Source organism: Theropithecus gelada, chromosome 1, assembly GCF_003255815.1.
Source record: "Theropithecus gelada isolate Dixy chromosome 1, Tgel_1.0, whole genome shotgun sequence".
NCBI classification, from domain to species: Eukaryota; Metazoa; Chordata; class Mammalia; order Primates; family Cercopithecidae; genus Theropithecus; species Theropithecus gelada.
The window spans coordinates 168,517,834-168,534,822 of record NC_037668.1 but is presented as its reverse complement, the minus strand read 5'-3'; the positions used below and the strand labels follow the sequence as shown (position 1 = coordinate 168,534,822).

Sequence of the window (16,989 nt, the reverse complement as noted above, 5' to 3'; positions counted from 1 at the left end):
GAGTAGCTGGTATTACAGGCATCTGCCACCATGACCAGTTAATTTTGTATTTTTAGTAGAGTCAAGTTTTCTCCATGTTTGTCAGGCTAGTCTCGAACTCCCGACCTCAGGTGATCTGCCAGCTTCAGCCTCCCAAAGTGCTGGCATTACAGGCATGAGTCACTGCACGCAACCTAGTTTTGTATTTCTTAATTAATTTTAACATAATTTGTTTTGACCTATTGTATAACATAGATTTTTAAAATATGTTTATTTTCTAGTATATTAAATACCCTTGCCAGCTTTATGACATCTATAAATTTCATAAGCAATGAAGTGTATATTTTTATTTAAGTTGTTAACAAAGGTAATGAATTGAACACGGAGAGGGCCTCTACCTGTAATGACAAAATTCATTAGTGGGATTAATAGTCATAAATTTACCGAAGTATACTGCTATCTAGACCACAACTCTCCACCTTGGCCGTAAGCATTAGGGAGGTATTTCATTAAATACTATAGTGAATTCCAAATATATTAAGTTTATTCTACTCCTTGAAAAATTATCTTTTTACAAAATAAGAACGTCTCATCCTAAGCACTCACAAACCTATGCAACATCAACTATGAATAAATGCACAGCTTATGCCCACTGGCACATTTGTCATCAAAAAAAGGAACAAAAAAAAAAAAACCCAACACACACAAAAAAACACATTGACACATCTCCAAGAACTGTGACATATACAGTACTCCTTCCAATTTATATGACTTTCTTTGCCTAAGCCAATACTCAAGGTTCACTAATGGTAGTTCAACAATCCCCCAAAATGAAACATTTAGGAATAAATCTAACAACATAAGTACAAGATCTATATGAGAAAACTACAAAACTCAGATGAAAGAAATCAAAGAAAAACTAAACACGTGAAAAGATATCCCAAGTTCATGGAAAGACTCAACTTCACAACATGATCTCTACATTCAATGCAATCCCAATCAAAATCCCAGAAAGTCATTTTGTAGATATCAACAAACTGATTCTAAAGTTAATATGGAAAGGCAAAAGATCCAGAAGAGCCAACACAACATTGAAGGAGAAGAGTAAGGTTGGAGGGCTGACATTACTTGGCTTTAACACTTACTATAAAGTTACAGTAATCAAGACAGTATAGTATTGGCAAAAATAAAAATAAAAAAAATAGATCAATAGAACAGAATACAGAGCCCAGAAACAGACCTACATAAATATGGTCAACTAATCTTTCACAAAGAAGCAAAAGCAATACAATACAGCAAGGATAGTCTTTTTAAGAAATGGTCCTAGTGCAAATGGATATCCAGACCAAAAAAAAAAAAAAAAGAATCTAGACACAGACTTTACATCCTTTGCAAAAGTAAACTCAAAATGGATCACAAAAATGTAGATGACCTTAGGTTTTGCAATAACTTTGCACAATCCATGAAAGAAACAATAGATAAATTGGACTTAATTAAAATTAAAATTTTCCTCTGTCACAGAAATTGTCAAGATGATGAAAATTCACAGATTGAAAGGAAATACTTGAAAAGAAATATCTGGTAAGTGTTATCCAAAATATACAAAGAACTCTCAAAACTCAACAATAAGTAAACAACTTGATGAAAAAATGGGCCAGCTGGGCATGGTGGCTCATGCCTGTAATCCCAGCACTTTGGGAGGCTGAGGCAGGTGGATCACCTGAGGTCAGGAGTTTGAGACCACTCTGGGTAACCTGGTGAAACCCCGTCTCTATTAAAAATACAAAAAACTTAGTTGGGCGTGGTAGTGGGCACCTGTAATCCCAGCTACTCTGGAGGCTGAGGCAGGAGAATCACTTGAACCCAGGAGGTGGAGGTTGCAGTGAGCCAGGATTGCGCCATTACACTCCAGCCTGGGCGACAGAGCAAGACTCTGTCTCAAAAAAAAAAAAAAAATTGGGCCAAAGAACTAACAGACACTACACCAAAGAAGATATATAGATGTAAATAAACATATGAAACGATGCTCCACATTATATGCCATCAGGAAAATGCAAATTAATGCAATGATATACCACTACAAACCTATTACAATGGCCAAAATTTGGAACACAGAAAACACCAAATGCTGGCAAGAACATGAAGTGACAGACATTCTCATGGGAATGCAAAATGATACAGCTACTTTGGAAGACAATTTGACAGTTTCTTATAAACTAATTATACTCTTACCATCTGATCCAGACCTTGTTCTCCTAGGTATTTAACCAAACGAACTGAAAACCTAAGTCTACAAAAAAGCCTACATATAGATGTTTATAGCAATTTTATTTATAACTGCCAAAACTTGGAAGCAACCAAGATATCTTTCAGTGGGTGAATGGATAAACTGTGGTATATCCAGACAATGGAATAAAGTCCTCCCTAGGTATCCGTGAGGGATTGGACTGGTTCCAGGATGGCCCGGAATACCAAAATCCATGGATGCTCCATTCCGTTATATAAGGTGGTACAGTATTTACATGCAAACTATGCACATCCTACCATAAACTTTAAATCATCTCTTGATTACTTAATACTAATATGATGGAAATGTGATGTAAATCACTGTTATACTATATTTTAAAGTGTATTTTTTTATTGTTGTATTATTATGTTTTGTTATTTCTTTTTTAATATCTCCGATCCACAGTTGGTTGAATCCACAGACATGGAATTCATAGATATGGAGGGCCAATTGTATCGTTTAGCACTATACTAAGTGGAAGAAGCCAACCTGAAAAGGCAACACAGTGTATGATTCCAACCATATGATATTCTGGAAAAGGTAAAACTATGGAGACAGTAAAAAGATCTTCAAGTAGTAGATGAGGTATCTAAAAAAAATGAACCATCCAACAAAGTACAAAGGTCAGTGGTTGCCAGGGGTTGGTGCGGGAGACAAATGGAGAAGCACAGGGAAATTTCGGGGCAGTGAAACTATTCTGTACGATACTATAATGATACATGTCATTATAGATTTGTCTAAAACAACAGAATATACAATACTGAGAGTGAACCCTAGTCTAAACTAGAGTCTTTGGGTGATTATGATGTGTCAATGTAGGTTCTTCGATTGTAACAAATGTACCACTCTGGTGAAGAACTGCTGATAATGGGGGAGGCTGTGCATATGTGGAGGCAGAGGGTATATGGGAACTATCTATCCCTTTCTCTCAATTTTGCTGTGAACCTAAAACCACTCTTAAAAAGTCTTCTAGAAGAAAAAGAGTAATTCAGCTGTAGAAGGCTCCTCCAACATGATGTAATAATTAAAATTGTCATGGCTGCCTTAAGAAAAAGTAACTTGCTTACCCAGATGGAATTTTTCTTGATGCTTTAACCGAGCAAACCGTGATTTAAAATGTTCTTCACAATAGGTACACTTAAAAGGTTTATCTTGAGAATGTAGAATCATATGTTCCTCCAAGTGTGGTCTTCGAGTAAAAGATTTCTTACAAATCTAAATTAAAATGCAAACAAAATGTTAAGAGAACCTGAATTAAAAATTGTAATACTAAGCTTGTAATGAGGAAAAAAAAAATGTAAATTCAATAAACAGACTTTTCTCCCAACAGTAAACTTACAAAAAGTAAAACTAAATTCTAATTGTGCAGGAAAAAAATGCTCTAGAGGAAGTAAGGAATGATTTTAAATTAGTACTAAAGGTAGCTGAATTTCAACTCTTTGCATTTCTAGTAGGGATATAGAATAATCATACTATCTTAATTCTAGTCAGAATTTCTAAATCCATGAAATATATTATTTTTTAGTCACTTATATGTCAGGAATAAAAGGTTCTTTTTTTTCAGTGTTGCCATATATTTGAATAAAAATCTGAATAAGAAGCCACAGAAAAAGTATTTTAAAGTGTATCTCTTGAAGTGGTCAGTCTTTAAAAATTTGACATTCATCAGGTTTTTTAAAAGAGAGGTAGGCTGCTATAGTAAGAGCACCAACAATAATGACATAGCACATACTATATACACCAGGCACAATGCTAACTAATTCATGGATTATTTCTCTTAATTCTCACAATAATCCTGTGAGACAGATGCAATTGGCATTATTATTAATGTTTTATAGCCAAGAATGATGAAACTTAGTAAGGGGAAGACACTATCTTATGCAGATTCAAACATTGTAATTAATAATTAACTTCAATTTCTAGAAGCTGAAATCAGAGAAATTGTGAGAATTTTGCTATATATATAAATTGAATCTTGGATTAAAGAAGGCAAAAGTAACAGCTAGGGATGCCTTTAAAAAAGATTCACCTAGGCTGGGCACAGAGGTTCACACCTGTAATCCCGGGAAGCACTTCGGGAGGCCGAGACGGGTGGATCACTTGGGGTCAGGAGTTCAAGATCAGCCTGGCCAACATGGTGAAACCCCATCACTACTAAAAATATAAAAATTAGCTGGGCGTGGTGGTGTGCACCTGTAGTCCCAGCTACTCGGGAGGCTGAGGCACAAGAATCACTTGAACCCAGGAGGAGGAGGCTGCAGCGAGTCAAGATCACGCCACTGCACTCCAGTCTGGGTGACAAAGCAAGACCATCTCAAAAAAGAAAAAAAAAGAAAAGATTAATGTAAATACTGAAAAAATACTTAAGAGGTACTGTAGAATAAAGATGTCCATAAGTACAATGGTACTCCTCCTATTGAAAAATGGAATCTAATTCCCTTCTCTTTAAATCTACCCAGGTTGGAGTGATTTGTTTGGCCAACAAAATGTAGTAGAAGTGATTTTCAGAGACTTCTGAGGCTATGCCATAAAGTCTAATAGTTTTTATCTAGGTTTCTTGGAACACTTACTCACTCTTGGAACTTAGCTGCTATGATAGAAAGAAGCTCAAGAAGCCTCAAAAAAAGACCAAAGTAGAGAAGAACTAAGGTTCCTGGTAAATAGTCCTTGCTGAGATTCTAGCCAGGAACAAACACCAAGTTACCTGTCACATGGGTGGGCCACTTTGTTTTGTTTGACAGTCTGGCTCTGTCACCCAGGCTGGAGTGCAGTGGTGTGATCTCGGCTCACTGCAACCTCCACCTCCCGAGTTCAAGTGATTCTCTTGCCTCAGTCTCCCAAGCAACTGGGATTACAGGCATGTGCCACCATGCCCAGCTAATTTTTTTTTTTTTAGTAGAGATGGGGTTTTGCCATGTTGGCCAGATTGGTCTCAAACTCCTGACCTTAGGTGATCTACTAGCCTGGGCCTCCCAAAGTGCTGGGATTACAGGCGTTAGCCACCATATCTAGCCTTGAGTGAGCCACTTTGGAAGTATCCCCAGACCAGACCAGACCATGCACTAGCTGAAAACTGTTGAGTGACTTCAGTTGACAACAAGTGGAACAGAAGAATTAACCTAGCAAATCCCTGCCCCAAATGTGGATTCCTAACACACAAAAGGGTGAGACATATCAAAATACTTATTTAAGGCCACTAAGTTTTGAGATAGTTTATTATGTCAACAACACATACCCAGAAATGAGGGAGAAAGTCTAACATTTTATATTCTGTGCAACAGTAATGTCACAGTTTACATATATAACCATAAATACATGGTATGGTGATTACAATGAAAATAAAAACTAGGATTTCTACTTCTTAGGTCCATCATCTAAAAACTAACCTATACCAGGCTTAATTTACAAAGTATATTAGAATAATTTTATATAAAAGGAAAATTCTAAAAGTGAAATAAGCTAAGTCACATTACTTTAAAACCTAATTACTTTACTTCCCCAAAAGACATTTCATTTACTTTGGTTTTCTAATTTGTTTTATTTAAAAACTCTTACATCACATTTCCAACTTTCACTCTTAGTCTTCTTAATGGAAATAAATTCTTGTGCATTTTCTGGATGAAATCTATCAGAGGAAAAGAAAAGGGTTATTAGGAAAAGGTTATATTAGTTAAAGCAATAGTCCATGTGAATATGTTGACAGTAATTACCAGGATCAAGTACTGGTTCCTTTCATAATGAGACAAGTAGGCACAGGTGAGCTCTTTAAGGAGGTATCATTATCATTTTAATAAATGTATATGTATACCTAAGTATATGCAGAAATAATCAAATAAAAGTATAATCATCTTTTAAATACATTCAGGAACCTAGTTCTTTATACATAAACTGCAATGTAATATGTCTGATTTTTTTTTAGTCCAGATTTCAGTAAATTTAATTTTTAGAGTTAAATATACAATATTCTATTAAATATTCTTTATCTCACAAACTGTTACACATTAAACACAATGTTGAGTATAAGAATAAATTTCTTGGCCGGGCATGGTGGCTCACACCTGTAATTCCAGCACTTTGGGAGGTCAAAGCGGGCAGATCACTTGAGCCTAGGAGTTTGAGATCACCCTGGGCAATAAAGTGAAACCCAGTCTCTACAAAAAATATAAAAATTAGCTGGGCATGGTGCGTGCCTGTAGTTCCAGCTACTCAGGAGGCTGAAATGGGAGGACTGATTGAACCCAGGAGGTAGAGGTTGCAATGAGCTGAGATTGTACCACTGCATTCCAGCCTGGGCGACAAGTGAAACCCTACCTCAAAAAAAAAAAAAAAAAAAAAAAGAGAAAGAAATTTATGAGTATAAAAACCACATATTTCTGAAGACATACTTGCCAAAACCCAAGAAAGAAAACAGGATAATCAAAATGCTGTATCTCAATGAATGTCCAATGAAAGAATTGGAGATAAGCACTTTATAGATGTTTTTAGCTTTCTACATATTTAAATTAAAAGGCACAATAAAGTATACTATGGAAGCAAGATAATACTTGCCTCTTAACATGCTTGGCTAAAGTCTTCTTGCTTGCATGAAGTTTATTACAATAAGGGCACTTGTGCTCCTTCTTATGAAATTCTGTTTCATTACTGTGCTTCTTTCTGTGAACAGTTAGGTTAGACTTTGTCGAATAGCGTTGGTGACAAATATCACACTCAAAGGGCTTCTCACCTGTGTGAACACGGGTGTGGCTCTCATATTTTCCTATAAAAAAAGAAAAATTAAAATTAAATTTAGTACATTTGCTATACTGTGATTGGAATTTGACAGTGGAATAAAATCTCATGGTTTAGCAAACTTAATGTACACACCTAAATCCACACACAAAACTAGAAAAAAGTTTACCTAAATCTCTACCTCTGATAAACCTAATGACTTACTATTTTGAGCTTACTGTTCAAAGTATACTTTTCCTCAAAAACTTGAGTCATTAAAAAAAAGTTATTCATGATCACACATTTTAAAAATTAAGAGGTTTGATACATTTTCTGAAAACTGTTGGCAAATTCTCTGAACCTTACATTTTTAAATGTATTTTAAAATTTAAAATTAACTTTTAGCAAAAGATCAATTCATCATTTAAGATTTATTATGTTCATATTTTCAGTATCTCTGTGGGTCCACACACCTGGATATGGATACTGGCTCTCTAAATAGAGGGTTATGTGACCTTGGACAAGTAACCTCTATATGCCTCAAATCTTCCTCATCTGAAAAACTGAGATAATAACAGAATTTACCTAATAGAACTGCTGTAATAATAAACAAATTCATACACATAACACACTTACAACAGTATCAAACACGTAAGTTATCAATTACTGTTGTCTATTATTATTACTGGGTAATCTGTGTACTGTGAATGTGCACATCTGGTCATTTGAATTAGAAATTTCGAAATATATTTCCAAGCAAAAGGCAATAAACATAGGAAAAAAAAATCAACATGAAAGGTAATTCTTAATTAAAAACTTAGCTTTGCTCTCTCCTGAAAAATAAATGTATAAATAAATTTTTCTTCAGATGAAAACTAATGTGAAAGTATAGCATTTCGATCATGTACTTTAAAAAGGATATACCCTATGTATAACATGAAAATTATGAAAAATCCAAAATATTCCAAGGCCACTGAGGAAAAGGTATAATCATAATTATGTGCCTACCTAATAAAATAAAATAAATTCACTAATTTAGTAAATATATCTATATACAACTGATTTTATTAAGCAAGCAATATTATATTATCTAAAAATTAGTTATATTGCACTTATCACAATAAAAAAAACTAAGGAAAGGAAACCAAGGTATTTTCCTTAAGGTAAGGGGAAGGGTGTTAATCACAAGCAAAGAAAACAGAAGTATAATGAAAAATTAGGTATTTAGATGTAGAGCACAGTAATGGTATATGCATACCTGATATGCATATAGTCAGAAAACTCAGTCAATATTTAGGCATCTTCTAAATTAGCTACGTGATTTAAATCAAGCTAATAATTTAACCTCTCTTTACTTGAGTTAGTAACACTTCATGGGGTTGTGAGATGTAAATACGTTAACAAATACACACAACAACACTTAAAACATCCTGGCAGAGCCAGGCATGGTGGATTATGCCTGTAATCTCAGCACTTGGGGAAGTCAAGGTGGGCGAACACTTGAGGTCATAAATTTGAGACCAGCCTGGCCAGCCTGGCAAAACCCCAAGTCAAAAAAAAAAAATTCCCAGCACACGGTAAGCACTAATAAATATTAACTGTTATCATTATTATCATACGGGTTACTAGTCATAATATGGACATGTAGGTATACCTCAAATATAAATATGGATGCATCCGATTTATGAATGAATATCTGTTATAACAAATCAAACAGGGGTTTCAGCTCTGATAACGTTGTATACACTTGGCTCTTTCCCCTTGCCACTGCTAAAATTGCTTAGTATCTCTGTTCCCTCTCTGCTACTGCTAGAGTATACCCAACCATTTACACATGCATATACACATCCTACCACCACCACCTCCCCTGCTGTGTTCAAGGAATCAGATCAAATACTGAGAAAAGACAGAGGTCACTTTATGGATTTTTTTTTAAGTATTCCTTTATTGTGAAGGTTTTCATATTTCAGTTTTAACTCACCTTTTAAATTATGTAAATAATCATACTGATATTTAAAAAACTGTAAACAAAAGTATATAGTCTGATTTTTTAATAACTAAACGTGATTTTTGGAACAGGTCCATTTTTAACTGGGGATTGACTGCGCAGGTTTAGCACAGATTCTCAAAATTGAGAGACAACTTATCAACCTCCTAATGCTTAAATCTTCTCATTTTTCTTTCTTTTTTTTTTTTTTGAGACAGAGTTTTGCTCTTGTTGTCCAGGCTGGAGTGCACTGACGCGATCTCAGCTCACTGCAACCTCCGCCTCCTGGCTTCAAGCGATTCTCCTGTCTCAGCCTCCTGAGCAGCAGGGATTAGAGGCACATGCCATCACACCTAGCTGATTTTTTGTATTTTTAGTAGAGATGGGGTTTCATCATATTGGTCAGACTGGTCTCGAACTCCTGACCTCAGGTGATCCGCCCACTTCGGCCTCCCAAAGTGCTGGGATTACAGGCATGAGCCACTGCACCCGGCCCTCAATTTTATGTCTTACAAAAGTAGCAGCATAATAAAAATCTTAAAGTATGAAAAATTTTTCAACAAATCATTTACTTGCTATGAAAATGCCTTTGCTGAAAAGATGTTAAATTAACAATTAGCAGCATTTTCCCTCTATTGAAAATCGAGAATTTCTTCTACGCATGCAAATAAAAATTAAGTTACTTATAGCTAATACGAAGTCATTGAAATGGCAGTTGAATTAAAAATTAAAATCACTTTGACTATTAAGTTTCCATTTCCCTACATACCAGGAGAGAGAAAGGTTTAAGCAAGGAAAAAAAAAAAAGAAGAAAGTTTGTGAATATAAACTGAAATAGCCAAAATTAGATAAACCTCATGATTTTTTTAAAAACCATTTTAAATAAATTGAGCAAAATCAAGCAGACCAATGATAATACAGAAATTTGAATAAGTAAAATAATCTTTTAGTTATTAATTCAAATTTTATGCACATAGGCTTTGCATGGCCTGTTATCGCCATGGATTTGAATTTCTGAACAAGAACAGGCGAGAGAACTTTTGAGGGAATGCTGGACCCAAAAGAGCTAGGTAGATCTCTAGAGACTAGTGGGAAAATATATGCTAATCTTTGATTTTCATGTTTAAATCATTTGGTAGGTTTTTTTTTTTTTTTGCCAGTGGGGAGGGCACTCCTTAGCACAAACAGTAAACATCTACAACTGTTTCTCTACGTTTACGGAGTGGGGCATTCAATAATAATGTATAAATCAAAATGTTCACTTAAAACTTATCAAAGTTTCAATTTAAAAAACAGTATTCCTTCATAGAATATTAAACTACACCCAAGCATTCCTGATCGTGAACAGAAAATACATAACATTTTATAACATAAGAAATTTTGTCCACAGCATTTTTCTGAACTGAATCCCAATATGAATCATGTCTCAAATCAGGAGTCATAAATTAAAGATATTTTCACATGAACATATTTGACCTTATACAGAATTTATTCCCACATGGGTCATATAAAATTACCAATGTTAGATTTTGTATGCAGTTTTTACAAAGAGAAATATCACTAGATGAGTTTATTATATATCTGATATTGCTACATCTTAAAATGTACCTTGAAATGGTCATATGAGTTACTCTAAAGAATATGTAATTAAAATACTTAGCCTTAGAGAGTTGTGCCATTGTTATAACCCTTTTCTATTAAGAACTAAGTGGAATATCTGCAGGATGCACTAGTCACATTTTTTTAAAGGTATAAAACATGCTCTACCTCTAGAAGAGATTGTGAATTTAATCTAAGGAAAGATTTTAGTTCTCTGTGGAAACAATAAAAAAGATGAATTATCCAAATTTTCTCTCTCACCCCATCTGTCATCTCCCTGCTTTTGCCTGTTTATCCATTACACTTTTGGTGTAAGGGGAAAGGTCAAAGGATTCTTATTTGCATGATAATTTGCTGAGAAGACAGCCGGTAACCTACGGAAAAATATAACTGGCAGAAAGGATAAAAGATGTAAAGTAATGGAATCAAATTAGTAGATTACATATTGTGGAACTAATGGTTCCAGCAGAAGGTCTCAAAGCTTATGCATCTCTCATAAACCAACCCCAAAAAAGCCAAGTTAGAAGCTTAAAGAATGCTAATTGGCTGTAAGCCCAAAGTCAAGTCAGATACCAACTTTTCAACTTAGTTCAAATAAACAGCTGCTTACTAAAAATTTACTTAAAATGACCTGAGATGTTACAAAGAATACTAGCCAAGAGTAAGATACGTAACTCCCAGGCTCACAATCTAAGACAGATAAATAACCCAAAATTGGGGTGGCATTTAAAAATTCTACAAAAGGAATGTGGATGGTATGAGAATAATGACGGTGGCGCTCGAACTCCTGTGTTATTTTTTAAATAAACTGTACTTCTAATAATAAAGATGGTAAGAGAGGACACTTAAGACACATGGATCTTCTGCTAAATACTCTTTTCATTCTACCCATCACTGGTCCACTTAGTTTACATTCAATGTATTATAACTCTCTGCTTTACTCTCATTCTACACCCCACTCCCAATGCCACTCATCTTCCAAGTCTAAGCTATATTATCATTCTGGTCCTTTGTCATATGCTCCTTCTTATCTCCCTGGCTCTTTTTTCATCCCTTTTTCCAATTTTCTTCTCCACACTGAAGCCACCATGATCTTTCTAAAATTCTTATACGCCATGGTTTCCTTTCTAAAATTCTTTTCAACGGTCCCTATCACCTACTGGATAAAGTCCAGTCTAGTTAAGTTATGTTGTCCAAAGTATATGCCTTTGTAGAGTATACAAGACATACAAAATCTGACCACCACTTTCTTGCCCACCTTCATCTCCTGTTATTTTCACTACGAAAATAACACCTGACCACCTTGAAACCACTCACACTTGAGCAATACAACATACCTCAATGCCTTTACACATGCTGGTTCTTCTGTCTTGTAAACTGTTACCTATTCTTTGAGTCTTAGCTCAAATACTATCTGCTCTGAGACACTTCTCCTGATTTCCTTAGTCTTCTGTAATTATCCTGATAAAATTATCTTTATTGTAACATGATTGTGTTTTTTTCATGTACCCATTAAACTCTAAGATTCTTGATGACAGAGAGTATATCATTTCATATTTGTTTAATAATGTTTGGCAGCTTAGAGATAATAAATATGTTAGAACACCTATATTTTGTGCAATATTTTAAGTGATTCCCAAGAATTACCCCATTTAATCCTCATAATAACCTTTCCCTACCTCATGAGAAGGTACTATTAGCATCACATTAGCATCATCTCACTTTACTTATGAGGAAACAAAAACACAGACAGGTTAAGTATCTCACCCAAGAACATGATTCCAACACACCCAAGCAGTCTCATATCACTGTAACTCATGCTTTTTAACTAGCAATGTATGAATAAGATATAGATAGATATAGATATACTAAGGTAATAGAAATGAGAAACTACTGGTGAAAAGCAAGCAGCAGGGCTAAACAAAAGAGAGGAATGGGTAAAAGAGTGGCATAATGTAAAATACATTCAGAAAGATCAGTCGGAAATAAACCTACAATGTGACCTATTGACTCCCACAATTATCTGGGCTGAACTTGGAAAAAAAGGAAGGGGAAAGGGAAAGGGACAGAAGGGAGGGAGGGAGGGAGGGAGGGAGGAAGGGAAGGAGGGAGGGAGGGAGGAAGGGAGGGAGGGAGGAGCGAAATGTCCTCCTCTTAGTAAATTAGCACCTCAATCTTGAGCAGTGTTTTCCCAAATTGTGCAGAAAACTGTAGTTTCCTAGGATGCTCAAAGAAGTACCTCCAAAATATCTTGTGGTAAAACGATTTAAGGAAATACTGGGTTAAGCAAAATCAACAGGTTTCTTTACTAGAGAATCGGGCAGTTAATAGATTGTGAATTATATAGTTCCCAATCTTACTTGAACACAGAACCCTTCTTTTATACAGCATGTCACAGGACTAGTGAATGGGACGGTTTGAGATATTTGTGTTCCACCTACAATACCATTTGTGAACTCATCCCTATTCACTCATCTCCAAGTCAAATTAAGACAATTAAGGCAGAATACAGGAAGCGTGCACTAAGAGTACAAAGTCTAAGAAGTCTATTGGAAAGATGAAATGTTCTCAGATACTTCAACCCAAAAAGCTGTTCTCACCTCTATACACATTTTCACAGTATTTGTTTACAGCTCTACAACAGTATTTTATCCAGTCTAACTTTAACAATTTACTTGTATACATATGCTCTTGGAATTGTTACTGAAGAAGTTTTTTTATTCGTTTGCACACAGGCTCAGTTAAAATATTAATAATTATTAAATTAGATTATCCAAAGTGTTATGATTCGGAGAGAAAATTATCCCAAAAAACATTATAAAAAGCAAAAAGTAGATACCACTGTTATCTCAGCATATAATGCAACATATTTTTACAGCAAATGATCACCAATTTCTTATAAAATCAATTTCCACCTATATCAGTAACATAAGTAAGGTAACACTGTAAGACATATGGGGATATATTAAACCGGGTAAGTAATTTTACCAGGTCAGATTGCACTAATGTTTTTATCATTATATGTGGTAGAATATATTTCACTATTTCATAACTTCAATTTACCTGGAAGCTTAACTGTTGCAACTGAAAAGTTCATATTAGAACAGTTCACATAAGACACTTCCAAGAATTACCTTACCTAGCAAATATTAGACAACTTGAAATTAAATATATACTTACATAAAACTTAAAATGATAGACTACATTTACAAATTCTTTTCCAATAGAAGAAAAATTGATTTATTCATTATTATAACAACCAAAGCTTCTTGGCCTTTTGGCTAAGGTCACATGTATAATATAACCAGAGTGCTACTAACTAGGATACTTCCCAAAGTCTTTATCTACAGTATTAAATTACATTCATTTCAATTTTATCCTTCACCATAGTTTAATCTAAAACATCCCCTTTCTATTAAATAGTGCTAGATACTGGAAAAGTGACATTTATAACTCATATATTACCATGCAAGGGGAAAAGAATATACAAATTACTAAATGTAATATAATCTACATTTCTTTAATGACTTAAAAATAGTACCTATCACTGGAATTAAACTGGCATATAAATCAAAGCTCTACATGATAATTATTGACACTCTGGAGTCTTTCATATCAAATGACATGATCTAATGATGTGTCACTGGGACATGAAGAAAAGTAAAGGCTAATATAAATACTTAAATTAATTCCTGAATCACAACAAATTTAAAGTAACAGGATAAACACTATTGAAAACCAAAGTATTCTCCCTACATAAGCAGTCTTTTTATAAGCGATCTTTTTGATTAGAGATAGAAAACAAGTTTTCTTTTCTTACCTATCCGGTCAAATGTTTTATCACATTTAGGACACTGCAATATTTTTTTGTTGCTGTTCTGAATGACCACTGGAGTTAACCCCTCATGAATATTCCCTACAGAATCACCAGCCTCAGGTTCTTCTTCTGCATCATTATGATCCTTTTCACTTTGTTCTTCAATGTCAGAGTATTCATCTGACATCTCCTCCTCTAACTCATCTTCTTCAGCATTATATTCACTTCCAGGATCCTCAGAATCATTTCTATCTGACTTTTCCTTATCAAAATTTTCTTGATTCAAATTGTCTGACCCATCGCCACTTTCCTGTTCATCATCGCTGGTGTCATCAAACTTAACAGGGCACTTTCGATTCCTTTTTGATCTTCTTGTGGAGAAACTTCTCTCCAGCATTTTTAACCCATGTTTTTTCCCTAATAAAAGAGACCTATGGGTTTTAGCCAGATGATTCTCTAAAGACTTTTTATAACAAAAATGTCTACTACAGAATTTGCACTGATGATTATTTGATAGTCTTCCAGTTAATTCATTTAGTGTTTCTTCTGGTGATGACTTTTCAGCTAGCTCTGAATGAAAAGAGGCAACATTTTCGTTATTTAACAACTTCACTGCATCGATAATGTCCAAAAATTTTGCAGCCTCTAAAACAAGAGGTATTTCATATTTGTACACAAAAAATTCTGATGTGTAAAGAAATTCAAGCAAATGCTGAAAAACTGAATGTGTTACGTGATCCAGGGTGACAACATCAGTGCTTGGATTTTTGCTCAAACACGCATGAAAATAACTACTGCCAACAGCAACGACTACTTTATGTGCACTAAATTCTTTTCCTTCCACTATGATAAGCAAATCACAAAAAGATGGTTGCTTCTGCCTATCATCATTTAAATATTTTAGCAAATTCTTATTATACTGCAAAGAACTCAAAAGCTTTCTCTGATCTGGAGAGGGAGGAAGTTCCTGATAACAGTGAAGAGCTTCAGGAGTTGGTCTTTCTGCAGAATGAGTATAGGTCACTTGGTCACACTCCACTGCAACATTTCCTTCTGAAGAATCTTTATGATAGCCTAGATGGATCTTCTCAAGATTTGAAGTAACCTTTCTCCTCTTCTTCATTGCAGTGCAGCAATTTCAGAACAAGAAACTTCATAAGTGTCTTAAGTGATTTATAAAGGAAAACTAGATTGTCTTGGATAACAGCTTCTGAAGGGGCGTGCCCAAGGGTTTCATGGTCTGCAAAAGAGTGAGAACCACGTAAAATAACTCCATGGCAAAGCAATGCTAGATCAGCCAACGGCAATCATCAACGAATTCCTTCTAATTATAACTAAATGATGATAAAATCACAGCTTACACTCATTCGTGGCAAAGATTTTGGGGCGGAGAACAAGGAGGGCCGGGTTTAGGAAAGGCAGCCAACAAAAGAATAATTTTAAAGGAACCCAGGCACACCTTCCAGGCCTGATTCACGAACAGAGTGAAAATACCCTGGCAGAAATGGGAGAGATCTTCCAAGATCGTTGACTGTGCGGGTTGAGGAGGCTGTAGTCGTGGTTTAGGGGTGCTGGGATGGTGACAATAAGGCCGTGGCGGCCGCGAGATCCGAGTCTCTCCATTAACATGCTTTCCTCGGGCGGGCAAGGCACAGCTCTTCAGGAATAGAGAGCGTCCCTCGGCCAAAACCACCCGGTGAGAGACGGCCCCAGGAGGGGCGCAGAGAAGAAGTGGGGTCAACCAGAGAGACGACTAAAGGAAGCTGAAGAGCTTTCCCAGGCCCTGGCGAGGCGGAGAATGCGCTTGTAGTCGGCGATCCCGCTACCCTTCCCACCCAGTTTCCCTGGGAAAACGCCCCACAGATCCATTACCGGGAACCCAAGGCTCCCCCGCTGGCTCCCAGCAGCTGAGCTCCACTCTGGGCGCGCTCGCTCCTGCGCCTACCCACTTCCGGGTTCAGCCCCCCACCTCACCACCCCCTCCCCTCTCCTCCGCTCCTTCCCCTCCCAGAGCTCCGCCGCCTCAGCAGCCACCGAACACGTCAACTGCTCGCGCAGCCTCCAAGCCCTCCTGAGAGACCGGCGCGCGGCCCTGCGCGAACGAGTGCGCATGTGCGCGCACCGCGCTTTACGCATGCTCCGTAAGTTCCCCGTGCTCCCTTGGAGACCTTAGCTGCACCCCGAATCCGTTACTCCGGGTTTTCGCAGTGGCTCGGTGGCCTACTCCGAACGAAACCGTGAGGCTTTGCTGAGGAAGGGCGATGGGAGAGGGGAGGATTGACGCAGAGTTTAGAAGTAGTTTGCGGAGGTGCCGTAGCACGGAAGGATTTCATCCTCACTGGTGTATTTAATAGTTTGTAATCGACCAAACAGCAACTGCCGGAAGCCAGTCCCAGCTAACCTACTGGGGTGTACTAAAGAACCCAGCGATGCTGATCTCGTTTCGTTATTTTTCTGACTTAAACGGCTAAATCTAAACGCGATTACTAAGAAAAAAAAATTTATACCTATCATTGTACACAGAAAAAAAAAATAGAAAACGTATATATAAGCGTAAAGCTGATAGGACAGGAAAGGAAGCCGAAACAAAAAGTAAAGAAAAATCCACAAGGA

The 16,989-nt window shown here is 36.3% G+C and overlaps 1 protein-coding gene across 1 annotated transcript in view; it reads right to left on the bottom strand.

Annotated features, from left to right (window-relative positions):
• The window catches only part of ZBTB41 (zinc finger and BTB domain containing 41), a 51,987-nt gene extending 35,692 nt beyond the window's left edge, over nucleotides 1–16,295 (bottom strand). Inside the window, exons 1-5 of the mRNA XM_025368532.1 lie at nucleotides 16,249–16,295; nucleotides 14,380–15,616; nucleotides 6,815–7,022; nucleotides 5,822–5,891; nucleotides 3,334–3,481 (exon numbers count right to left, since the gene is read on the bottom strand). Of these exons, the coding sequence (XP_025224317.1) occupies nucleotides 3,334–3,481; nucleotides 5,822–5,891; nucleotides 6,815–7,022; nucleotides 14,380–15,499 (1,546 nt within the window). The 5' untranslated portion in view covers nucleotides 15,500–15,616; nucleotides 16,249–16,295. The remainder of the gene's footprint in view (nucleotides 1–3,333; nucleotides 3,482–5,821; nucleotides 5,892–6,814; nucleotides 7,023–14,379; nucleotides 15,617–16,248) is intronic.
• Nucleotides 16,296–16,989: the final 694 nt, after the last annotated feature.